A 25,946-nucleotide genomic window follows, 5' to 3' on the forward strand; every position below is an offset into this window, starting at 1 on the left:
TTATAATATGGATAGGGCAAGAGTCCTGGGTAGAGAGAAGCTAGAATGCCTCTAGTCTTTATAGGTCTACCGCAAGGGCAGAAGATAAAGTCTTCAGTTTGTTTTTCACTGTCCTGTCAGAATAGGCATGGTTGACACAACTACGAATTTACTAGCACCATGGAGGGGCAATTATTTTACATTATTTAGTTAATTTTTTCCTAATTTTATTACATTATTAATGAATTTGCAAATCATAGTTATTAGAGATAACAATGAATCCTTTGGGGTATATTTCCCCACTCTTAGCATTACATAATGTTTCCGTGCAAATCTCTACTCTCTCTCATTTACTTTTCAGCAATGGCTCTGTTCCCAGTGATGTTGTTTCTGGCTACTGTTTTGCTTCCACCTTTACCTGCTGAAGGAAAGGTAAGGTGAATGACGCAAAATCTTCTCAGAGCTATCCAGAGAGCTTTGTAGGATGCATGCCCCTCGGTATACCATTTAGAGTGGAAGAATTGAGCCTACGATGAAATAATCCTTGGATATACCATTAATTCCTGTATTGGGCTATTAGAGATGCCACAACAAATAACCACAAACTAAGTGGCGTGTCTGGAGGTGTAAATGGTTGACATACTCATCGGCTAATGGAAAGGTTGGAGGTACAAATCTGCCTAGACCACTTTGAAAGACAGGTCTGCTGATCTATTTTTGAACACTCAGCCAATGAAAACAACCCCATAGGGCCCAGTTCTACTCTGACACACTTAGAGTGGACAGAAGTTGGAGTCAAGTAGATGGCAGCTGTTTCTGGTAACTCAGAAACCTATCAGCAGGCAGGAGAAATAGACTCACAAGTAGAGAAAGGCAAAACCATGTGATAAGAACTATGATCACAGTGTTTGTAATGACGTGAAGAAATGTAGTAGCTTTTACAACATGTGGTCAGGAGAATGTCAAAGTCTCTTAGGTTAGGCTTAAAATTGGCTTCTAAAACCTTGTAATCTCCATATACACACATGTCAGTAAATAAAGTACTTTGTACCAACCATGCCCGCACTATGACTTCACCCCTTCTACACTTCCACCCCAGCCTAGACATGACCACCACACACACACACACAGATAAACCCAGAGTATAAATATCTGAGTACCTTATTTTATATTTGTTGATTCGAAGAACAAAGTCAGCAATAGTTCACTAACTGTAAGACTTCCCTCCCTGCAAACTGCCTCGAGGTTTAGTTTTGCAAAACAGTCACCTGAAATTTTGCTACAAAATGGTGGCCTCATTTTGCTAGGACACTAAATACTAGACATGCACTTGAACTGATTTTTAAGCATTCTTTCGCTAACACCAAACATCTTGTGAAGTCAAAGCCCCCTTTAAAATCTAGAATGAATCACTTGCCTTACTACCTCTTGCTGCATCCTGATCAAGTATGAATGTGCATTTCTTAATGGTTTCTATCATGCACCTTTGTGGTACAAAGTGTTATTAATACTAATATGTCTGGGAAAATATTGAAGCCTGCCGCAAAAACAGAAATTGGCATTTGTGCCCTCAGGTCAGGAGTTTGTCATGCTGTGAATTACATCCTCACTCTCAAAATTTCAAACTCTATCTATGCTACTTAAAGATCATAGCTTTGACCCTGAGTTATTTACAACCCTAACAACTCATATTGGCTTCAACTGAACATTTTTAAAAAGTGATCTCTGTTTATTTGAATGAACTTATCGACCATCATCTACAAGCTTCAAATGTGTGAAAAATAGCTCCAATTTTATTTCTCTTTAGGATCCAGCTTTTGCTGCTCTGTTAACCACCCAATCATCAATCCAAAAGGAAATTGTAAATAAACACAATGAACTAAGGAGGGGCGTCTCTCCACCTGCCAGCAACATGCTGAAGATGGTAAGAGGGCAACAATACAGCAAGTGATGTGCTGCAACAGTTGCGACTAACTTTGTGATTTATGAAGTTCTATTTTAATTTTGCTATTTTGCTTTAGCTATTATATGGGCAGAAGAGAGTTCCATCTTTTCATTTTATAAATGGGCTGGTAAACTCTCTAGGTTGCAAGGCTATGAAGCTGGGGAGGCAGAACCAGAAGTCAAATCTTTGGGTATCCAGCATGCAATTATTTGGGTATCTAGCACTACAATAGTCTGTCTATTACCCACCCAGTTTCAGATCTAGAAATTCCCTTTTCCTTTAAGAACAATGTCAATTAGAGTAAATGCCAGTTGACTTCACTGAACAGTTGTAAAAGCTACGTCTTTCACCTATGTGTGTCCTGGATTATAAAAGAGATTGGGAATGATGTAAACGCCCTTGAGAAAATAGTGAGAATAGCTCCACGTGCTTGTCAGGATTCAGGATAAGACCATGATTGAAAACTAATAGATGTGGCTATTGTGTTAATAAGTACTCAAAACGTGGTAGAGATGTCTTTGATTGTTCTGCTCCGTAGACACACCATCCATGGACTGCTGGTGGTGTGGGAACTGGCACAATGCAGAAACAGACACATCAGAGGTGGGGAAGCCAATAACAAAACCAACTTAAGAGTCATGATAATTGAATGAGACCTCCACAGATGTTTTAAAATATTGCAAATCAGTCTGCTAGGCTGCTGGGTATAACCATGTGTTTTACTGTGGTTATGTCATGAAGTTGATGTGATTTTCCTCCCTCTTGGTGACATTTAGGAATGGAGCAGAGATGCAATGGCAAATGCTCAAAAGTGGGCCAACAAGTGCACCCTACAACACAGTCATCCAGATGATCGGAAAACTAGTATGTAAACCAGTGACTATTTGTTGTGTTCTTAAGTACATGAAGACATAAAATAATAATAGACCCTTCTATGACATTAAGAAAAGCTACGGATAATGTTGCTTATATTTCAATCTTTTTGAAATCATAGTTTGTGAGGCAAGAATTACAAAACAGCATTTTGTTCCTGTTGATTAGATTTTAGAAATATTTTCACATCCATTACCTCTCCATCAGCTCATGAATATAACAGGTCATGTACCATATTTTGTTTTTCAAATTTACAGCTTAGAAAATAGGGAGTCAGGGAAAAGGTGACTTACATAGTAACATAACCAGAAAGCAGTGTCAGATTTTGGGAATACGGAAAGAGGCTTTGTGACATTTTTACACACTGCCCTAAATGTGATTGTATTCTTCCTGGGTTTTGAAAAGATGGCGTGTGTTTGTTTGCTTTTGTATACATAGAGAAAAATGTTTTACTTTGTTGAAGTGTTATTGAATTTTTCTCTAAAATGTTTAACATCTTTTAAAATCAGTATGAACATTATGAGTAAATTAATTTAATTTTTACGTAAGATAATTTTTTGTTGGCATCAAAATGCCAAGTGCATTGTACGCCCTGGGTGCCTGTGATAGCAGATGCAATTGCATTAAAAGAAACACAAGAAAAAGCTACCAATAAGTGACAATGATAATAATATTAATCAAGTGTATGCATGAAAAGTTACATAAGAATTGTGAAAGTCAGAACCTGTGTAATATGGAAACCTTTCAAAGAAGGAAAAGCAAATACTACTCTTTAGAAGAGTGAGAACTTCACTCTGTTAAAAGTGAGGAACTTTAAAGTGCTGGAAATTTTAGGAGTTCTGAGAAGGACTGTTGGGTAAGTTTTGAGCTGCTAACTGCAATGCCAACAGTTCAAACCCACCAGTGTCTTTTCTGGAGAAAGATGAGGTTGCCAGCTCTTAAGATTTGCAGCCTTGGGAACCCTACCTAGGGATGCTATGAGTCAGAACTGACTGAATGACACAGTGGGTTTGAGTTGATCAACTTAGATAAATGTCCCTCCTGTTGTCCTCTGCTCTTAAGGCTTTTAAAAATGGACTCTGTGCCCACACCCCCCCAAATTTCCAAAATACATCACCCTAAAATTTTGGTCAGTTTTCTACAGTTGGAAAATCTCTGGTGAGGGTGGGTAAGAACAGAAGAGAAAGTGTAGGGGTTGTCTCTACCTTCAGGGGTGGCCCCATGCAAACCTGAGCATACCAGAGGCCATTTAACATGTCAACCATTTAACACGTAAAGAAATGCATTTTGGACCAGCCTGGAAGGATGGAATGTAATCTTTCAAGGCAAAGGGAAAGGGTGGCCTGCGAAAAGCTTTTCATGTCACACCCAGCCTTCATTATCAAAGAACTGGGCACAACTGACTTCCTTTTAACTTTATAGCTGAGGAGAAGCAGACACCCCTTCTTTGTACTTCCTATAGCTACGGAGTCAGCTCTATCTCATAGGAATCCTAAAGAGAGCCTCAGAGACTGTAAATCTTCACAGGAGCAGAGAGCCTCAACTTCCTCTCACAGAGAGGCTGGTGTGTTAGAACCAATGACCTTGAAGTTAGCAGGCCATCAGGTTTTTTGGCTGGCTATACTAAACAATAGCAAACACAGACACACTGTTGGAAGGGCAGGAACTTTGTGTGGATATGGTTGATTTCTTTTGCCATTGTACGCTTTTTTGCTTATATATATATTTAATACAGATACAAAATGTGGAGAAAATCTCTATATGTCATCTGACCCTACATCCTGGACAACTGCAATCCAAAGTTGGTTTGCTGAGAGTGAAGATTTTACTTATAATGTAGGTCCAAGGACTCCCAATGCAGTTGTTGGACATTATACTCAGGTAACAAGAGTGAATGAAAATACCTCGTCCATAAATACCTTGGCATAGAAAAATTCTCTAAATGTTGACCAACCAAAATTCTCTAAATGTTGAATATGTGTACAATATTCAACTTAGGAAACGTTCAATGAGCACCGATAAAGTACCACCAAAATGATTAGGAGAGTCTAATATAGCAATGTTCTTCAAACCTCTGTGTAAAGTCATCAATGTACATGAAGACATTTAAATGGCTATGACTTTGAGTCAGCAATTTAAATAACATCCTAAGCTGTCTAACAACAACAACAGCAGCAAAATCAACAACAAATACCATCAATAACCTTTCTGTTGACATTTGTATTTTAAAAAAATCTATTGCCTCTTTTCTAACACTCTGACACCTGTCCTTATGTGGGTGTGTAGGTTGTGTGGTACTCCTCTTACCGTGTTGGGTGTGGAATTGCCTTCTGTCCCAATCAAGACCATCTTAAATACTTCTATGTTTGCCAATATTGTCCCACGTAAGTGTACACCTTTGAGTTCACTATTAATGATCATGCTAATGTCAGTATGTAATTTAATATATAGCATTTCTCATAAACTAGAATGAAAGGTATTTCGGGTAAGGAGGAGCTGCTGTCATTTTAAGTTGAGACGTTGGTAAGAAAGAAGACCGGTCTCCAGTTCCAAATATAAAAGTATATGACTCACTCTTTTATTAATACCTAAGAATGATTTACAAGGTCTCTTAGTTACCTTCTATTAGTTCTTGGTTATTCCACCAGCACAATCTAGGATGCAGTTCTCTAGAGTGGTTTTGGTCAGTTCTTGTTGCCTTCAGTTTTAGAGTGTGATGATTTTCGATGGCTTAATGGTTAGGCTGGGCTGGAAGTTAGGGGTAGCAAAAAGGAGTGACATGACATACAGTAGTGTTCCCATCCCTTTATGACATTAGACTCAGGTAAGAAAAGTGAAAGAGAATACTTCTTCCATAAGTGCCTTGGTATAGAAAACCTCTCTAACTGTTGACTAGTCACAATGTTCAGCTTAGGAAAGTACCCAAAAATTATAGACAAAATACTATCTTAATCATTAGAATAGTCAGATATTTTAAACTCCAGAGTAAGATATTTCTCAGGATAATGATTTACAGCTAGAATCATTCCCTCCCTTGAGCAATAGGTTAAAAGTGACCCATAAATTCTATGAGTATGTATCAACCCTAAAGATATAGGTGGGTGTGATAGTCTCTAAAAATTTTACACTTTCTGACCACAAGAGGCACATAGGGCTGACAAAAACAATAACAAGGTGCGTATGTTATTTATTTTGAAGAATAGATAATGCAGGGGATGTGGGGCTTTTATATTAAATATGTAACCTTCAAAGTCATATTTTAAGCTATCACATATTGGAGTTTAGTGGAGAAATTGAGAGGAGGGAGGAGTTAGGAAATATACACAAACTCATTATCCATCCGTGAGAGGGGGCTATCTGAAGGCGACAATTGAAATGGGAGAATAAATAATGAGAGGTCTTCCAGAATACTTTTACAGCTCTCACTATTAATGATGTACACACAATGCTGAGAGCAAAGTTAATCTGTATTACTTTGCGCACATGGCCTATGGGGCACTACTGAGATTTGAGCAATAGGATAAGGATCATCAATGCAGTGCCTACTAGTCACTGTAAATTCAGCTCACCTGGAGATTGGTGTTAATGAAACTTTTTTTCACTTAATTTTCACTTTTCTGCTATCAAAACTATCACACACACACACACACACACCCTCTAGAAACTCAATATATCCCTAAGGACCATCCCACATGCACCCAACATACCATCAAAAAATTACTACGCCATCTCCCCCCATTTTTGACGCGTTGACTCTAAACTCCCAGAAACCGCTTTGATAGAATAGAACGTCCTTTGTAAGTTACCAAGGTTGTAATCTTGATAGAAGCAGTCTGCCATATCTTTCTCCTTGCAAAAGCTGGTGGGTTCAAAGTGAAAATCCTTAGTTAGTAGCCCAACCCTTAGCCACTATGTCACCCAAACTCCATTACTACACCCCATAAAATGTAGAAATTTAGAAATAGGTCATACAAGTACAGAAATGTATCAGAGTATAGAAAGTATATAATTTTCATAAACAGCATAACATTGAGTAGTACATTCCATACTTTCACCTTTAACCTGGTATCCACAGGATGTTCTCCTAACTGATATGACTTAACCTTAGCCAGCTCTTTAAGCTGCACTTCCATAGAAACTTGATAAATCTACGGAGTGTTGCTATGTTGAAATATACAGTCTCTCCTCTGTATCCTTGGTTTTTGTATCCACAGATTCAATCAACCTCTGAACAAAGAGCTTAGGAGAGGGGGAGAGGAAGGATAGCAATTAAGTGGTTTTACAATCCTTCAAAGACTTAAGAGGGGAGCATCAAGAGCTATTGGATTCTATTGGATAGGAAATTTAGAGATGACTTAACATGCTAAACAGTAGGAGGTGCAGTTCAAGAGCTTATGAGGATACAGTTAAGCCTATAGACCAATGGGTAAAGCATTCTTCCACATCGAATTGTTGTCTGAATTATATGTTGCAAATTTAAAATGTTCAGGTTTGGGGACATAATTAAAATATTAAAGATAATTATGAATATTTCATGATTGATGCTAATCTTGAGCTGTGAACTAAAGAGCACATTGAAAAATATATATTTCTATATCAAATTTTAGTGGTAATAATGTCATCCTAAAGGCAACTCCTTACAAACAAGGAACACCTTGCGCCAGCTGCCCCGGGAACTGTGAGAATGGACTGTGCAGTAAGTTTGCAGCATTTCTTATTAAAATAGAGGCGATATGCTTTCTCTTTAAAATATTTTATGTTTTCTTTTTTTAAAGTAAGCAATATCCTGAAAGTACCATGTATACTGAAGTATAAGCCGACCCAAATATCAGTCAAGGCACCTAATTTTACCACAGAAATTGCATAAAAAATGTGCTGAAAAGTCCGGCTTCTGTATGAGTATATACTGTAACCAATAACTATATATTGAAGAGAAAAATATTTATCAACAAGGTGTGTTTAAGGAGATCTTTTATCCACATCAATTATCTACATATTAATTATAATGCAAGGTGTATTACCATATGTAATGTAGAGAAAAATCTACCATCAGTGTGTGTTTGTAACAATGCTGAGCCCTTTAACCTTAGCATACATGTCCGTATTCCAGATGAAAATCATCATTAATTCAAAAAAAAAAAAAGAAAATCATCATTAATTCAAAGTTAGTATCACGTTACCAAACATGCTATTTTGGAAAATCAAAACATGTGAATCTGAAGATGTGAGACCACAAAAAGGGAATTAGATGAGAAAATTTTTAAAAAGGCATTGAGTCAATGCCAACTCCTGGAAACCGTACAGGACACGGCAGAACTGCCCCTCTGAGAACTGTCATTATTCATGGGCGTAGAAAGCGCCATCTTTTCTGCAGGGTGGCTGGTGGTTTTGAACTGCACACTGTTTTGCCTGGAAGCAGAGCTCATGACAGCTACACCAGCAGGATGCCTTTTGTCTGGAATGGCATACCAAACCTGAGTGCAGTTTTGTGTGAATGAGCGCTTCAGGTTGAGTTCCCCACCTTTTCATAGAGTGTAATTAAAATCAAAGTATTTAACTTATGTGATCCATGGATGTGTAATTGGACAGTAGTTCTTGGGCAGATTTTAACTTTCGAAAGCTAATCTGTATGCAATAAAAAAACTGTTCCAAAACAAAGCAGAATAGCATAGATGAAGAAAAATAAGACATCAGTTTTCTGTACTTGAATACCTTTATTAAAAATCACTATGCACAAAACCTTGACCCCTCTCTGAGACTTGAATCTTTGAGATGCATGAACTTTAGTTAGTACGCTCTAGCTCTCAAATGTTGCAGCCATAATATCGATGATACTACAGTTATGTATCACCAAATAATTTATTCCTTTAATAACAGTCAATTGAAAGAATTCAAACAGGAGAGTGGCAGAGTCAGAATTGAGTTTTATGAAGAGCTTTCCAGTAATAATAATAAGGAACAATTAGAAACTGTTAAATAATATGACTTTTTTAAATGGTTGTTACTACATTACTCAAAAAAAAAAAAAAGATGAAGAGGATGGGCAGATTTAAGAGTAAGAGAAGAAGCCAAATAAACAGTGTTCCTTATTTGTGCTTGCTGAGTACTGGAAAAAGTAGAAGTTTGACTAATTTTTTTGGTTTGAATTACTGTATATTCAGGAATACCGGTTCAATTACTTTGAGAGAGAGCTGACCCATGTCAGACTCTTCTGTAATGGAAGAAGCTTAGTTTTATATTTGGTTGAATTTGGAGTCCTTTGGGTATCTTAAACAAAGCTTATAGGGAACAGCATAGCCTAAGACTCTGATGTCATCAGACTTTTCTTCTGTATCTTTATAGGAAGATACAGTGGGGGGAAAAGAAAATATGAGAATGCCCCTTTTACTTGTAACTTACATCCTCTCTTCCTATAAAGATACTGAAGAAAAGTCTGATGATGTCAGTCTATGGCCACCATGTTCCCTATCGGTGTTGAGTGTATTACAGATCCTAGCTCCAGGTAGACTTTGGATATTTGAATGGTGACTAATGAGACGGAGGAAGTGATTCCTCCTCTTTAATTTAAATCAAGTTCTATCTGAATCGCTCCCCATGACTAGTGCTGCCTACTAGTGCAGGCGTTTAATCACATCATTTTACTCTATGCTCAGGTAGGAAAGCTGATTCATATTAGAGGTATATGACCGAGTCCAAAGTAAAAAAAATTACTTTATCAATGAGCTCAACTAAAGTATATCCCTCAAGACGTGATATGACCAATAGAGTGTGACACTAATTTGCTCGTTCAATCCTACCCTCCTTTAAAAAAAATGTGAATTAAGTGAAGTTTTTTCAAATCATTTTGTTTTTCAAATCATTTTATTAGGACATAATCCAGACAACCATTCAATAGTTCAGTTATATTAAGCAGTATTACATAGTGGCTAAGCCAGTTGATTTGAAGACATTTTTTTCTTTCTTGTACTCCTTGATTGAGCAACCTATTACACCCTCCCTCTCATGCCATACCTGCCAGGAATCCTTATTCTAGTTACTGGCTCTCTAGATTCACCCAACTTGGTTTTTGTACGAGGAGTACCCGAAAAACCGGAATCTTTTTCCCCAGAGATATTTATTTAAATTTTTTTAACAACACAACCTTATCACCTTCAAAGTATCTTCATTCACTTAATACATTTGTCAAAGCAGTGATTCCGTTCTTGGAATTTTTCAAACTAATGTTTGCATGGCTGACAACACCTCACTTGTTTGTTTGTTTTCTCACGTCTTATAAGTCTTCAAATTGCTGTACTTTCATGTCCCTCTGCATTTGCAGAAACAAAAAGAAATCACACAGACGAAATCAGGTAAGATGCATAGGACAAGATAGGCATGCTGGTATTTTTTGCCAAAAAACCTGGTGCACTGAGATAGCTGCTTGAGCAGGTGCATTGTCATGGTGGCAAAGACAGTCTCCTGTCTGCCACAAATCAGGTCTTTTTTTGGTCACACACTGTTATGCTGTCTTTTTAGAACCTAAATAGAAAGCTTGATGAACAGTCTGACCTGGTCAAATGAACTCCAAATGCACTGTGTGTCAACATTTTCCATTTTCTTCTGATCATGAAGTTGACAGACATTACAGGATGAGGCAATTGGCATTCACCTTTTTTGAAACAAGAAAACCCCTTGTACACTTGAGTTGTTCCCATAGCACCACCCTTATAAGCTGTGTTCAACATTACCACATTTTCTGCATATTTTTTTCTGAGCAGGAAACAACATTTCAGAGCCACATGCTGGTCTCTTAAATAGGTCATCCCAAAAACTGAGATTTGAGAGCAAAACTGCTTTTACAGAAAAATTCACTTTGACCAGAAAGTATATTACTGGGGCGTGCCACTGGGTGCACTAACTCAGAGCGAGTTGCTTGATGTTCACCTAGTGGGAAAAATGGGTATTATCTGTTAATTCTGTTTCTTCAGGGGTACCCCTTCTATACTGAAAAACATAGAAAGATACTTGTTATAGGGTCAGGCAATTTGTCATTTTTATATTGAGCAATGAAATAACTCCTACCTTCCTTTTACAAACTTCTAATTTAGGGAAGTCTTGCGTGGTAGAGGAAAATGATAATGAAGTTTTGATCTGTTTTTGTTACAGCCAATAGCTGTGAGTATGAAGATGCCCTTAGTAACTGTGAGGACTTGAAGAAGAAAGCTGGCTGCAAACATGAGTTGCTCCTGGAAAAATGCCAGGCTACTTGTAAATGTGAAGACAAAATTTACTGAAAAATCCTCTGTCCTTTGTCCTGAACTAAGTGAAGAAAAGTACATTTCATCTCCTTGTATTCCATTGGAACACACCAAGAGAGAATTTTGGACATGTTAGTTATAAATTTGACCCCCAATAATGACAAACTCTACACCATCTGCGTTTAATATTACAAAAGTTACCTAACTAACACAGTCTAAGATGGAAGGAAACTCTTCATTAATTCAGCACACTAATGAATCAAGCTGAGGATTCTGAAAATATTGCCCAAGGACTTATGTCTCCAAAATGCAGGATTGTCATGGAGAACCATTGCAGAAAGAAAATGCTCAAAAAACAAAACAACAACAACAAAAAACAACCCAACTGTAACACCAGTGGCATGCTTATTACATAATTTTTCATCTGTCTCAACAATGAGTTCAAAAACTTAACTTGTCTGTGGTGTCCTCTTTTAGTCAATGTAACCAGTTTGAATAAAAGATAAGCCTAAGCAATCACATGAACGTGATTCTCGTGCAATATTTTTTAGAGAATTTATAATTAACCCTCAGTAGATAGTTAGCACAGAAATTGATTACATGGAGCTAAATCCCACAATATTTCCCCACAGAATTATATTTTATTTATTCATTTTATCCATGTTTGCCTACATTTAGATATTTTGATCTACTCTCCTTCCTACCAAAGTACTCGGGGTCAGGGAGAAGGAAAACAAAACAAGGTCTTAATCTTATAACATATTCACATAAAGTCTTTCAAGAAAACAAGCAACCACTTATAATAAGCAACACAGAATGAAACACTGCACTATACTTCACTATACTTCACTAGCCTTAGTTATGTTTCATTGATATGAAATAAGTCATTGTTATATTTTAGCTCATGGTTGAGATCATATGTGCTAGTCTTTTGGATCCTTTCCACAAAAAAATCATTTCTCTTCTTTTGATATATCTTTGATTTTACTGTTAGTAATTCTGGCAGAACAATGTTATATTTTTCAACAATATCTCAGCAATAGACATACTGTTGGAGTAGGCATCATGGTAAACACGATGCTCACAACCAAGAAAAGACAATAGGGGATGATAATATAGTGTACTGTAACATTTGCCACTGTCCAAATTATCTTGAATTTCCCAATGTAGCCAGGCTCACTTCCAAATAGTATCCTCATTGAAATCTTATCTTTCATTAATTTTGCTAGATTATATATTCTGAAGCTGATATATCCTCTCAATGGTATCAAGGGGCCAAAACTCAAACATCACAAAAAGAACAGGTTGAATGGGCAGTTAGAGATTGGTAGATCTCCCAAAATTATGACCCTTATGGCTAGGTTCTGATGTGGAAATGAACACTCATCCCCTGGCTCAATTTTCAACCCAAGAGTAGAGAGTATGGAAAGTGAAAAATAACACTAGGGAAGTACGCACACACCTTTGAGTAATCAACAACCTGAAATCAAAAGGGCACATTCTACCCAAGGTCAAAGTACAGAAGGGTTAGGAAAGAAGTAATACTAAAAACAGGAAAGAAAACAAATCTGTTTTTCCTTTTGTTTATCTACATAAGATAGGCAGGATGAACAATCCAAGGGGGAAAAATAGGACTGGCAGTTCTGGGGAGGTACATGGGAGAGGAGGGTATGGAAAAGAGGAGTGGGGAGCCGACAAACTTAGAGATAATTCAACAAGATATCTAAAATTGGTGGTGGGGAGGGCATATAATGCCGGATGGGGTTTGATCAAGAGCAATGTATCAGAGGAAATACTGAGCTGAATGGAGGGTGAGCATGAGAGTGAGATCGGAGGAAGGTGAAAGGAAATAGAGGAAAGAAATCGGCAAAAGCTATTGATAGAGGTATAGCTATAAGCATGTATATATGTAAATATATTTATAATGAAAGGGATAAAGGCCAATGTAATTATACATTAAATATTAAGATAACAGATGGACTTTAGACCTCTACTCAAGGCCTCCATGAACACAAGAACACATTGATATCCATCTTCCTGGCATACTCACTGAAGAAAAAAATGGGTACATAAGCAAATGTGAAGAGAGCGGATGGTGCACAGCTATCAAAAAATATATTATCTAGGGTCTTAAAGGCTTGAAGTCAAACAAGCAGCCATATATCAGGGAAGCAAATAAGCACACATGGAAGAAACACACCAGCCTCTCTGATCATGAGGTATCAGTTATCAAAGGACCCAAAACTATATCAATGCAAAAGAGAGGGATTGGAGTGGAGTCCCAAAGCCCATCTATAGACAATTGGACATCCCCCCGACAGGAGGGTTAGAAGAAAAGGTGTTCAACCAAGGTGTAGTATAGCACTGATGACTCACACATCATTCTCTAGTTCCTGAATACTTCCCCCACCCCTACCCTACTACCATGACCCAGTTCTATCTTACAAATCTGCCTAGACCTGAGAACACACATTGGTACAGATAAGAGCTCTTGACACATGGAATTCAGGACAGATCATCCCCTCAGGAACAGTAGTGGGAGTATCGATATCATGAAGGTAGAGTGATGGTTGGGGAGAGGGAAGAGAGAGAAAGGGGAACCTATCGCAAGGTTAGATATATAGAACCCCTCAAAGGGGATGAATAACAAATGTGCGTGAAAGGAGACAACAGACAGTGTAAGATACAAAACAACGATATATCAAGGATTTATGAGGGTGAGAGTGGGGAGGGAGGGAAGAAAAGAACTTATCCCAAGGGCTCAAGTAGAAAATGATTTTGGCAACATATGTACAAATATGCCTGATACAATCGATGTATGGAATGTTATAAGAACTGTAAGAGTCCTTGGTAAAATTACTTAAAAAAACAACAAAACAAAATGAAATAAAGGGGAGAAACTGGAATAAATGATGCTATATTGTGAGCATTGCAGTCAATGAGATGAAACAAAATGCATATGACCTGTTCAATGAAAGACTGATCAGCATGATGCGCTAACAAAGTTCAGTGAATAAACTAGATGGTGCCCAGCTATCAGAAAGAATTAAGTCTGGGATTTTAAAGGCTTGTTTTCAAAAGCACAGGCATGTAAATGAAACAGCAAGGAAGTCCTTATGAAAGAAGCATACCAGACTCTAATCCAAGGATTGCAAATGATATAATCTAAATCTAACGGAGTGATTGACATCAGAGCTTAAATTGTGAACACACAGTTTGCAGACGGTTGTAGATGACAGTGAAAGCCCAAAATCGCTTTGCAATGTCCAGTCATGGATTAAGTCTCTTGTGAACAGGTCTGTTGATAGCATTTTAAAGTCAATTTTGGAAGATGCTAACAGGTCAAATGTCGGGTCTTATTATTTGATCTCCCTTTACCTCATTTAAAGCTGTTTCATGTTTTTTTCATTTTTCTTAATCATTTTATCGGGGGGGCTATTACAAATCTTATAACAATCCATCATTCAATTTTTAATCATTTTAATAGGGGCTCATACAACTCTTATCACAATTCATATATACATCAATTGTGTAAAGTACATTTCTATATTCATTGCCCTCATCATTCTCAAAACATTTTCTCTCCACTTAAGCCCCTGGCATCAGATCCTCATTTTCCCCTCCCTCCATTCTCCCCACTTCCTTATGAACCCTAGATAATTGATAAATTATTGTCTTGTCATATCTTGCACTGTCTGACATCTCTCTTCACCCATTTTTCTGTTGTCCATCCCTCAGGGAGGAGGTCACATGTAGATCCTTGTAATCGGTTCCCCCTTTCCACGCCACCCTCCATCCACCTTCCCAGTATCTCCACTCTCGCCACTGGTCCTGAAGGGATCATCTGTGCTGGATTCCCTGTGTTTCCAGTTCCTATCTGTACCAGTGTACATCATCTGGTCTAGCCAGATTTGTAAGGTAAAATTGGGATCATGATGGTGGGGAGGAAGCATTTAGGAACTAGAGGAAAGCTGCATGTTTCATCGTTGCTACCCTGCAACCTGGCTGGTTCATCCCTCCCCACGACCCTTCCATAAGGGACTGTCCAATTGCCTACAGATGGGATTTGGGTCTCCACTCTGCATTTCCCCCTCATTCACAATGGTATGATTTTTTGTTCTTATGATGCCTGATAGCTGAGCCTTTCAACACCTCGTGATCACCCAAGCTGATGTGCTTCTTCTGTGTGGGCTTTGTTGCTTCTGAGCTAGATGGCCGCTTGTTTACCTTCAAGCCTTTAAGACCCCAGACACTACATATTTTGATAGCTGGGCACCATCAGCTTTCTTCACCACATTTGCTTGTGCACCCATTTTGTCTTCAGCGATTGTGTCGGGAAGGTGAACATCATGAAATGCTAGTCTAATAGAACAAAGTATTCTTGCATTGAGGGAGTACTTTAGTGGAGGCCCAATGTCCATCTGCTACCTTAATACTAAATCTATACATATATGCACATAGATCTATTTCCACATCCTCACATATAAATATATTTATATATGTACATGCCTTTCTTTAGACCGCTATAAATGCTCTTTACCTCCTAGCTCATCTATTTCCTTTTACTTTCCTCTTGTCCCACTATCATGCTCAGCCTTTATTAGGGATTCAGTAATTCCTCTTGGTTACATTATCCTTGGTCACACCCCACCAGGCCTCCTACACCCTCCTCACCACTGATTTGGATCACTTGTTTATGCCCTGTCCCTGGGTTTGTTAACACCACTACCTTTCCACCTACCTTCCCCTCTCCCATGCCCCCCCCTTGAACTGTCGGTCCCACTGGTATCTCCTTCAGATTGTTCATCTAGCCTATCTTATTTAGGCAGACCTGCAGAGATAATAACATCCACAGAAATAAGACAGAGCAAAACCAAGCAACAAAGTAAAACAAAACAACAACAAGCCAATGACAAAAACAAACAAACAAAACAAAAAACAACAAGAAAGAAAAACGTGTAGTTAGTTCAAGAACTGTTTTTTGGCTTTTAGGAGTGTTTTCCAGTCAAGTCTGTTCGGGCATCAAGCCCTGGGCCAAAGTCTATTTTTGATAATCCCAGGGGACTTCATTGCTCTGCTCTCCTTGGTGTTCTCTTCCACACCCTTAGTGTTTTGCCTAGGTGTGGTGGGATCAGATCAGAATACTCTCACTGTGTCTCCAGTGTAGTCCTCTATAGAGCAGTGGTTCAGCGAGGGATGTCCTATCTCATAGTGGGTCCGGCCATATGGTCTTCTCTGTGGATTGGCTGCTCTGAGACAAAATAGCCTCCTCAAGGCTTAGTGGGCCAGGATATGATCCACTCTCTCTTCTTCCCCCTTCATTTGCTCCCATGTGCTCTGATTAGACATTTCCCTCTCTCAGAACTGCAGATTCAGTGCTGTCCTCTGAAATAAATTATTTTGAGGGTAGGAGCAGGAGTCCACGTAGTTGGGATTGGGGTTGGCCCCTCAGACCTCTCCACTGGTTCTCTACTCCACGCCGGCATGTTGCATTCACATCTTGGAGCTCTGAGTTGAAGTCTGGTCCCTCTTTCCCTGTGGAGATATAAAAAGTACCCTTTCCTTGGGTGGGTTAGAGCCCTGTACTCCCACTATCCTTTTTTTTTAAACCCCCCTCCTTTTTAGTTGTGTACCATATGTATCCCTGGATTTGGTCTGACCCCTGCCCTACTACCTGGTCCTCACAGAAGCTTTTTCCCTCTGCCCCTTTTGTAATTTTTTTAAAAGCTTACCTCAGCAGATTTATGCTATAGTTGTCCTTTAGTGCTTCTTCCCATGCAGCGATATGCATCATACGGTCATCACTGCTTTTTAGCAGTGCATAGTACTCCACTGTATATATGTACCACAGTTTTTTAATCCACTAATCAGTTGATGGAAATTTGGGTTGTTTCCAACTCCTTGCAATTGTGAACTGTGCCGCAATGAACATTGGAGCACAGATGTCTGGTCTTGGTTTGGTTCTTGCCTCTTCTGGGTATATTCCCAGTAGTGGGATTGCTGGGTCGTATGGTAACTCTATTTCCATCCGTTTTAGATATCACCTGATCAATTTCCATAGTGGCTGTACATACTTACAAGTCCACCAGCAGTGGAAGAGAGTTCCTGCCTCCCCACAGTCTCTCCAACACTTGTTTTCTGATTTTTTGAATTGGGCTACCTTTGAGGGTGTTAGGTGGTCTTCATTGTTGTTTTAATTTGCATTTCTCTTATGGCTAAAGATCGGGAACATTTTCTCATATGTTTGTTGGCCTTTAGTATTTCTGCCCCTGAGAAACTTCTGTTCAGTTCCTCTGACCACCTGCTCAGTGGGAATTAAGTTTTTTTCTTTTTGGAAGCTAGCAGAGTATTGCAGATTTTAGTAATATGGCCTTTGTCTGATGTGTCATTGCTAACGATGTTTTCCCACTCTGTGGCATCTCTTATTACTATCTTGGTGAATTCTTTCAATATACACAGGTTTTTTATCTTCAGTATAAACCATTTGCTAATTTGAGCCTCTGTGTTTGTGTCCTTCCCTATTTCTGATAGCCTATGTATTCCCTGTGCCAATGTTCTAAAATTGGTCCCAATTCCCTCATTATTGGCCCTAATATTTGGGGTTTAACTTCAAGGTCTGTGATCCACCTTGAGTTTATTCTTGTCCATGGAATGAGATAAGGGTCTTGCTTAATTTTTCTGTAGGTAGAGATCCATTTTTTCCAGCACCACTTGTAAAGAGGGCATCTGCATCCCACTGAATATTTTTTGGGCCCTCATCAAAAATCAGTTGTTTGTATGCTGATTATTTTATTTCTGGGGTTTCAGTTCTTTTCCATTGGTCTGAGTATCTATCATTGTACCAATATCATGTGGTTTTGACAACTGTGGCTATATAGTATGTGCTAAAATCAGGTAAAACAAGCCCTCCCCATATGTCCTACTTCTTGAGGAGTTCTCTACTAATCCTGGGTTTCTTCCCTCCCCATATGAAGTTGGTAATCAATTTTTCCATTTCTTTGAAGAAAGATGAGGGCAATTGTATCGGGATTGCATTAAACTTATATAGTGCCTTGGGCAGAACTGATATCTTGACTATATTGAGTCGTGTAATCCATGAGCATGGGATATTTTTCCATTTTTTGAGGGCACTCTTGGTTTCTTGTAATAGTGTATGTAGTTTTCTTCATATAGATCTTCTGTTCTTTTTGTCAGGTATATTCCTAGCCATTTCAATTTGTGCTTGGCTACTGTGAAGGTACCACCTTTTTACCTCCTCTTCTCTGGTCTTATCCGATGTGTACAGTAGTCCGATGGACTTCTGTTTGTTGATCTTGTATCCTGCCACTCTGCCAAACTCCTCTACTGCTTCCAGTACTCCCCTTGTGGAGCTTTTGGTATTTTCCATATATAAAATCATATAATCTACAAATAACGATAGTTTTTCCTCTTCCTTCCCCAGACAAAAAACTGATGTGTATTCATTGCCTTATGTGGTTCGCTAAAACCTCCAGTAGGATATTAAATAAGAGTGGGGACAAGGGGCATCCTTGTCTGGTCCCCCTTTTCAGTGGGATTGTGTTAGTCTTTTCTCCATTATCTACCTCGTTGGCCATTGGTTTTTCCTATATCACTTGTATTGTCTTGAGGAATTTTCCTTCCATTCCTATCTTCTTGAGTGCCTTAAACAGGAATTGGTGTTGGATGTTGATGAATGCTTTTTCCACATCTATTGATATTATCAGGTGGTTCTTATAGTTTTTCATATGAATGTGGTGAATGATACTAATGGTCTTTCATATGTTGAACCATCCTGCATCCTTGGCATGCATCCCACTTGGTCGTGGTGAATTATTTGTTTTATATAATTTTGTGTTCTATTGGCCAGTATTTTGTTAAGGATATTTGCATCGATGTTCATTAGGGATATTGGTCTGTAGTTCTGAATTCTTGTGGAATCCTTGCCCAGTTTCGGTATCAGAGTTATATTAACTTCTGAGACAGTTTAGTTTATTGTACCACCCTGGCCGATAAACACAAGTGGGATTAACTATAGGGCGGAGAGATAAATGGCTCAGTGAGTCTCACCTTTCTTGTTTCTTGCTCTTTGATCATTGTACCAGTGTGTGGCTGCCTTGCTTGTTCTGTGCCTCAGTTTACAGGCTACAATACCTGTGGGACGCCTAGACTGTGAACTCTGTTGCTGTAAGATGAGGTACCTTTAAGACCACACAATTGGAATGTACATCTCTGGAGCTGGGGACTGACAGTTGTTGACCTGGCTGACAGTTGGTGACCTGCCTTGCTGTTTGCTGCCTATGCTGATATAGCCTAGCTCTTTCCCTACAGAGGACTAACTGGCAGCCCTCAAGACTTAAAGGACTGACAGTGTCTCACAACACTCTCACAGGAGTGAGTTGCCCAGAGTCATTTGTACTGCTTTATAATTTAACTGGTCATTTCTTGCATTATATGTCTATCTATCTGTATATAATTTAATAGTTAATTTCTTGTTTTATCTTTCTATCTATATAAATATATATATAATTACTAGTAATCTGGTTTTGTCTCTTTAGAGAACCCTGTATAACACAACTTCATACAAAGAGTTTGGAAGTTTGCTGTCTCTTTCTACGTTCTCGAAGAGTTAGTGTAGGATTGGTGTTAGTTCTTAACTAAATGCTTGGTAGAATTCTCCTGTGAAGACATCTGGTCCAGGGGATTTTTTTGTTGGTAATCCCTTGATAACCTTGTCTATTTCTTCTATTGCTATGGGTCTTTTGAGATTCTTGATGTCCTTTGGGGATAGTCTAGGGAGGTATTGTTTTTCCAAGAATTTGTCCATGTCTTCCAAGTTGTTGAATTCATTGTACAATCCTTTGGAGTACTGTATAATTATACTTTTGACTTCATTAGGGTCTTTGTAGCGGCCCCTCTTTGATCCCTCATTCTTGCTATTGAAATTTGTTCCCTCCTTTCTTTGGTTAGGTTTGTTTATTCTGTTTATCCATTCAAAGAACCAACTTTTAGTAATATTAATTTTTTCTTATAGTTATCTTATTTTCCCTCTCCTGAATCTCAGCCCTGATTTTTATTATTTCTTTCTTTCTTTTTTTGACTCTGCTCTAGGTTTTGTAACGTTTGTATTAGCATATCAATCATGAGTCTCTCTTCCTTTCTCAGGTGTGCATGTATTGCTATGAAATTTCCTCTGATAACTGCCTTTGCTGTGTCCCATAAGTTTTGGTACTTTGTGTTCTCATTTTCGTTGGTTTCTGGAAATTTCCTAATTTCATCTCTGATCTGTGCCAGTACGCACTCCTTTTGCAAAGAGTTATTCAACCTCCAGTTTGTTTTCTCTTGTTTTCTTTGTCTTCCTTTTGTTGATTTCCAGTGGTCAGAGAGATAAATCTGTATGATATCAGCGTGATTAAATATATGTAGAGTCGTCTTATGTCCCAGCATGTGGTTTATCTTTGAATATGTGCCATGCGGGTTTGAAAATGCCACTATTTATTTATATTTGGCTGAAAACCCCTGTAAATATTGATCAGGTTAAATTGTCTAATTGTAGTGTTTAGATCTCTAACCTCCTTATTGAGTTTCTTTCCCTGTGATCCATCTTTCTCAGAGAGGAGTGTATTGGAGTCACCCACTATACTTGTTGAAGCTGTGATTTCTTTTTTCATCTTTTAGTTTTTGGGGTTTGCATATTCACTGGGTCTATCATTCAAGGAATATATGTTTACAGTGCTTAGTGGTTCTTTGTCTACAGTTCCCTTGAGCATTTTATAGTGTCGCTCCTTATCTCTTTTTATGGTTTGTACTTTGAGGGAAATTTTATCCGAGATTATGATCACAACCCCTACTTTTTTTGAATTGCAGTTTGATTGGTATGATTTTCTCCAGCCTTTGATTCTCAGCCTTTTTTGTCTGTAGCATTGAGATTTGTCTCCTGTAGGCAGTACATTGATGGATTTTGTTTCTAAGCCAGTCTGCTAGCCTCACCCTTTTAATGTCTGTGTTAAGGCCATTGATTTTCAGGGTTATTATCTCCATCTGCGGACTCTGTGATGTCATCTTATACCTTTTGTGTTGGGTCTTTTCTTACCTTCCTTTCTTAGTGTGCTGTGAATTTGTGTGTGTGTATCATTCCTGACTTCATTCCATCCTTAAACTAATGCTATCTTGGAGTCTGTTTTTCTCTTTGTTGCCTTTTGGATGAGGTTGTTCTATGTAGCGGTCTCTTATTTATGCTTGGTGATGTTGTCCTTCTGCCCATACTGGGTCGACAAGGATTTTTGTAGGGCTGGGTTTCTTCTAATGTATTCTTTGTCTTGGAAGACTCTTACTTCTCCATCTATCTTGATTTATAATTTGGTTGGGTAGAGTATTTTGGGGTTTGCGTTGTTTTCCTTCAATTTTTGCAATATGTTACTCCACTCCTTCCTCTTCTTCATAGTTTCTGTGGATAGGTTTGAGCATATTCTTATTTGGGAACCTTTATATGTAATTGCTTGTTTTTCCCTAGTTACTCTCATGATTTTCTCCTTTTTCTCAAAGTTGGATAGTTTAACTATTATGTGCCTTGGTAACTTCTTCTTGGGATTCAATCTAACTGGTGTTCTTTCAGCCTCCTGAATGGTTGCCTGGTTTTCATTCATTAAGTTGGGGAAGTTTCCCTCCAAGAATTCTCTTACTATAATTGCAGATGACTTTTTGTTGTGTCTTCCTCTAGTGGTCCAATAATTCTAATGTTTTACCTCTTCATAGCATCTGACATAGCTCTTAAGTTTTCTTCAGTCTCTGATGTTCTTATTTGATTTTTGTTCACGTTTGTTAGTCTGTTTGACTATCCTCTAAAACACTGGTGTGGTTCTCTGCTTCCTCCAGTTGATTCTCAAGGTCCGTGTGTCTGCTACTGGATTTTGTTATCTCCTACCTAAGCGCTTGTATTTCCTTTTGGTGTATGTACTTTATCTCCTCTATCATTTCATCCCTTTCCTGTAATTCCCTCATATCCTATATGACTCCAAGTGGCCTTCTGAACATTTTTTTTTAATTTTAACAATTTATTGGGGCTCATACAATTCTTTTCACAGTTCATATATATACATACATCAATTGTATAAAGCACATCTGTACAGTCTTTGCCCTAATCATTTTTTTTCTCTTTTCTTCTTTTACATTTTATTAGGGACTCATACAACTCTTACCACAATCCATACATATACATACATCAATTGTATAAAGCACATCCATACATTCCCTGCCCCAATCATTCTCAAGGCATTTGCTCTCCACTTAAGCCCCTTGCATCAGGTCCTCTTTTTTTTCCCCTCCTCCCTCCCCATTCCCCCCTCCCTCATATGCCCTTGGTAATTTATACATCGTTGTTTTGTCATATCTTGCCCTATCCGGAGTCTCCCTTCCCCCCTTCTCTGCTGTCCCTCTCCCAGGGAAGAGGTCACATGTGGATCCTTGTAATCAGTTCCCCCTTTCCAACCCACTCACCCTCCACTCTCCCAGCATCGTCCCTCACACCCTTGGTCCTGAAGGTATCATCCACCCTGGATTCCCTGTACCTCCAACCCTCATATGCACCAGTGTACAGCCTCTGTCCTATCCAGCCCTGCAAGGTAGAATTCGGATCATGGTAGTTGGGGGGAGGAAGCATCCAGGATCCGGGGGAAAGCTGTGTTCTTCATCGATACTACCTCACACCCTAATTAACCCATCTCCTCTCCTAAACCCCTCTATGAGGGGATCTCCATTGGTCGAAACTTGGGCCTTGGGTCTCCACTCTGCACTTCCCCCTTCATTTAATATGATATATATATATACATATATACATATACACATATATACACATACATACACACACTTATATCTTTTTTTTTTTTTTTGCATGATGCCTTATACCTGGTCCCTTGGGCACCTCGTGATCGCACTGGCCGGTGTGCTTCTTCCATGTGGGCTTATTTGCTTCTGAGCTAGATGGCCGCTTGTTCACCTTCAAGCCTTTAAGACCCCAGACACTATCTCTTTTGATAGCCGGGCACCATCAGCTTTCTTCACCACATTTGCTTATGCACCCATTTGTCTTCAGCGATCCTATCATGGAGCTGTGCAGTCAATGATATGATTTTTTGTTCTTTGATGCCTGGTAACTGATCCCTTTGGGACCACTCGCTCACTCAGGCTGGTGTGTTCTTCCATGTGGACTTTGTTGCTTCTGAGCTAGATGGCCGCTTGTTTATCTTCAAGCCTTTAAGACCCCAGTCACTATCTCTTTTGATAGCTGGGCACCATCAGCTTTCTTCACCACATTTACTTGTTCACACACTTTGGCTCCAGCCGTCTGAACATTTCTTTCGGTGGCAGCTCAATGTCTGCTTCTCCTATGAATGTAGTTATCTTCAGGACATCTTCTGCAATTGCCTTTTGTTTCTCCTGTATTTTCGTTGAGGTCGTTGGAGCTGATGGCTGTTTGCATTGTGTTGTTTTAGAGGATCCAGGTGCCATTTTCCAGGGAATCAAAGAGCACTGGGTCTCTTTGGGAGACTTTCAAGAACGCTTCTTCGAACTCCCTACAACTAATTTCACTATGGAATTAGCCTACCACTTTATCCATCTGTGGCTTCCCTATTTGTGGAGTGCCCCAGAAGGCTGTTGGTTTGCCTGCTCTGGTGTAGAACAACACAAATGGTGGGCGGAATTGCCTTGGCTAAGTAGATCACTGCAGAGGTTGGGCAGAGGTTCCTGCAGCCACTTGGAACATTGGCAAGTGTTGGCCGAGCTGCTCTAGCCCGTGTGAGGCACACAGGTAGGTGGGAGAAAGTTCCCTAAATCACGTGGGCCCACAGAGGTAAAATAGGGGCTTCCCCAGCCACACAGGCAGGAATTCCCCTGTAAGAAGTTGGGTGGAGTGTCCCCTGTCAGAGGTCAGCCTGGCTTTCCCCAGCCTTGGGGTAGCTGCACAGGGTGGAGCTCACCTAACTGGTTGTGGAGCAGGAGTAAATGCCCTAGGCTAAGGGGAGTGGTCTGGGGTTCAGCAGTGGAGTGTGAGAAAACAAGGAAGAGACAAAAAAGTAGAAAAAAATAAAAGTAAGCCCACTGAGACTGTGAGGGGCTATAGAGAATTGAGGGAAATATATGTAGCAATATAGGTGAGCCCCAATCCCTGCCCATGGGGCTGCAAGAGTTTAGTCCCTACCCCAAGGCAGTGGCAAACTGTTGCTGTGTTGAGCTTAAGCCCTTGCACCAGCTCCAAATTGTCCCAGCTGTGGTTGAGACAGTGATGGGGCTAAGGGTAAACCCTAGCCTGCCTCCAATGTGGTAAACCAAAAGCCCCCAGTCCCTCAAAACTTGTGGATCTGTACCTACTTATCTTTATGATGCTTCTCCTGCAATCCAGCAGTGTTTAATTTCCCTCTTAGTAACTCTTCTGGGCTGTTTTCTGCAGAGTCCCTCTGGTATGTGTTAATCAGTCGCCATCTTCCCAGAAGTCTCCATCATTCAATTTTATCAAGTATATTTGTACATATGTTGCCTTCAACATTCCCCAAACACTTTCTTTCTATTTGAGCCCTTGGTATCAACTCTTTTATCCGCTCCCTCCTTCACCCTCCTCCGCTCATGAATCTTTGATCAATTATATGTTGTTACTGTCGCTTTGTCACCCTTCAACACATTTCTGTTATTTGTCCCCCTCAGCAGCAGGTGATACCTAAGCAAATTTGTGATGGGTTCCCCTTTTTCCCCTTCCCCCAAACCCCACCATCTCACTACCCTCTTTATATCACTACTCCTACTACTGTTCCTGAGGATTTTATCTGTCCTAAAATCCAGAGCTCTTATCTGTCCAGAGCTCTTATCTGAACCAACGTGTGCACCCCAGTTTACCTAGATTTGTTTGATAGAACTGATGGGGAAATATAAGTGAATTAAGCCCCTCTGACTAGGAACAAATGGCGTTCATAGCCTTGCTACCATGCAGAATGCATTGGAAAGTGGATTGTTGTAGATGCAATTAGGTTAAAATTTAGTACCCTATCATTTGATCTCCCTTATGATTGATCCATTTCAATTTATTCTAGTTTTTACCATTTTCTGCTTTCTGTTCTACTGAGGTTTACTATGTTTTATTTTGTTATTCTTGTTCATTAGTTTATTGGTTAGTTTTTAAAGTGTGTTTCTGTATATGAGATCCAGGTCAGGCAAATCTATAGAGACAGTAACTGGATTTATGGTGCCTTAGAGATATGGCAGGGCAGTTTGAGGGGAAATGGGGAGCTATTATTGATGAGTACAAGAAAGAAGAAAATATTCTTTTTTCAGGGGAGAGCGCGAACGCAGTCCCCCACTACCACAAATTATGCAGTCGAGTTTCCCACATTTGGGGAAATCGCAGGGGTCAGCACATCCGGAGTGCAATGGATAAGCCTCGCCCTGGGAAAACCACCTTCGTGATCATGGTATCTCCCCTTCCAGGTAAGTATAGAAGAAAATATTCTAAAGCTGATTTTGTGATGATTGTACAACACATTTTCTTTTCCCAACCCTAACCCTACCCATAATTGTACAACTCTTCTTGAGTGAACTATTGAATGGTTTGACATGTGAACTATATGAGACTAACCTTGGGGGAAAAAGAAAATTGGTCTGCTCTGGCAACTTTCAACTAGTTCACAATACAAAGTTAAAATAATTGAATAACTACATTTTTAATTATGCTAAAGATAATATAATTCTTTCATATATTTACAATGCATATAAATCCAGATTGAATCTATTGTATAAAGGGATTAGTGTGTTTTCTGCTTTTTAAAATTAAATGCTCAGCAGAATTTTATTTAAATTATTATTAAAACATGGGGGATTATTTTGCAACATTATTATGGGAATTTATAACTGCTTAAACAGTGCTAATT

General features: G+C 39.1%; 1 protein-coding gene and 1 non-coding gene across 2 annotated transcripts; one reads left to right on the forward strand and one right to left on the reverse strand.

Annotated features, from left to right (window-relative positions):
• Positions 1 to 342: 342 nt before the first annotated feature.
• LOC142452919 (cysteine-rich secretory protein 2-like) lies at positions 343 to 11,394 on the forward strand. The gene is made up of 7 exons (XM_075554076.1): positions 343 to 411; positions 1,787 to 1,903; positions 2,701 to 2,788; positions 4,533 to 4,678; positions 5,084 to 5,181; positions 7,405 to 7,493; positions 10,943 to 11,394. The coding sequence occupies exons 1-7, from the start codon at positions 343 to 345 to the stop codon at positions 11,068 to 11,070; spliced, it is 735 nt and encodes a 244-aa protein (XP_075410191.1). The 3' UTR covers positions 11,071 to 11,394.
• Positions 11,395 to 25,350: 13,956 nt separating this feature from the next.
• Positions 25,351 to 25,514, reverse strand: LOC142454046 (U1 spliceosomal RNA). The gene has a single exon (XR_012785578.1). It is a non-coding gene; the product is annotated as a U1 spliceosomal RNA (small nuclear RNA).
• Positions 25,515 to 25,946: the final 432 nt, after the last annotated feature.

Source organism: Tenrec ecaudatus, chromosome 7 (assembly GCF_050624435.1).
Source record: "Tenrec ecaudatus isolate mTenEca1 chromosome 7, mTenEca1.hap1, whole genome shotgun sequence".
Classification (NCBI taxonomy): Eukaryota; Metazoa; Chordata; class Mammalia; order Afrosoricida; family Tenrecidae; genus Tenrec; species Tenrec ecaudatus.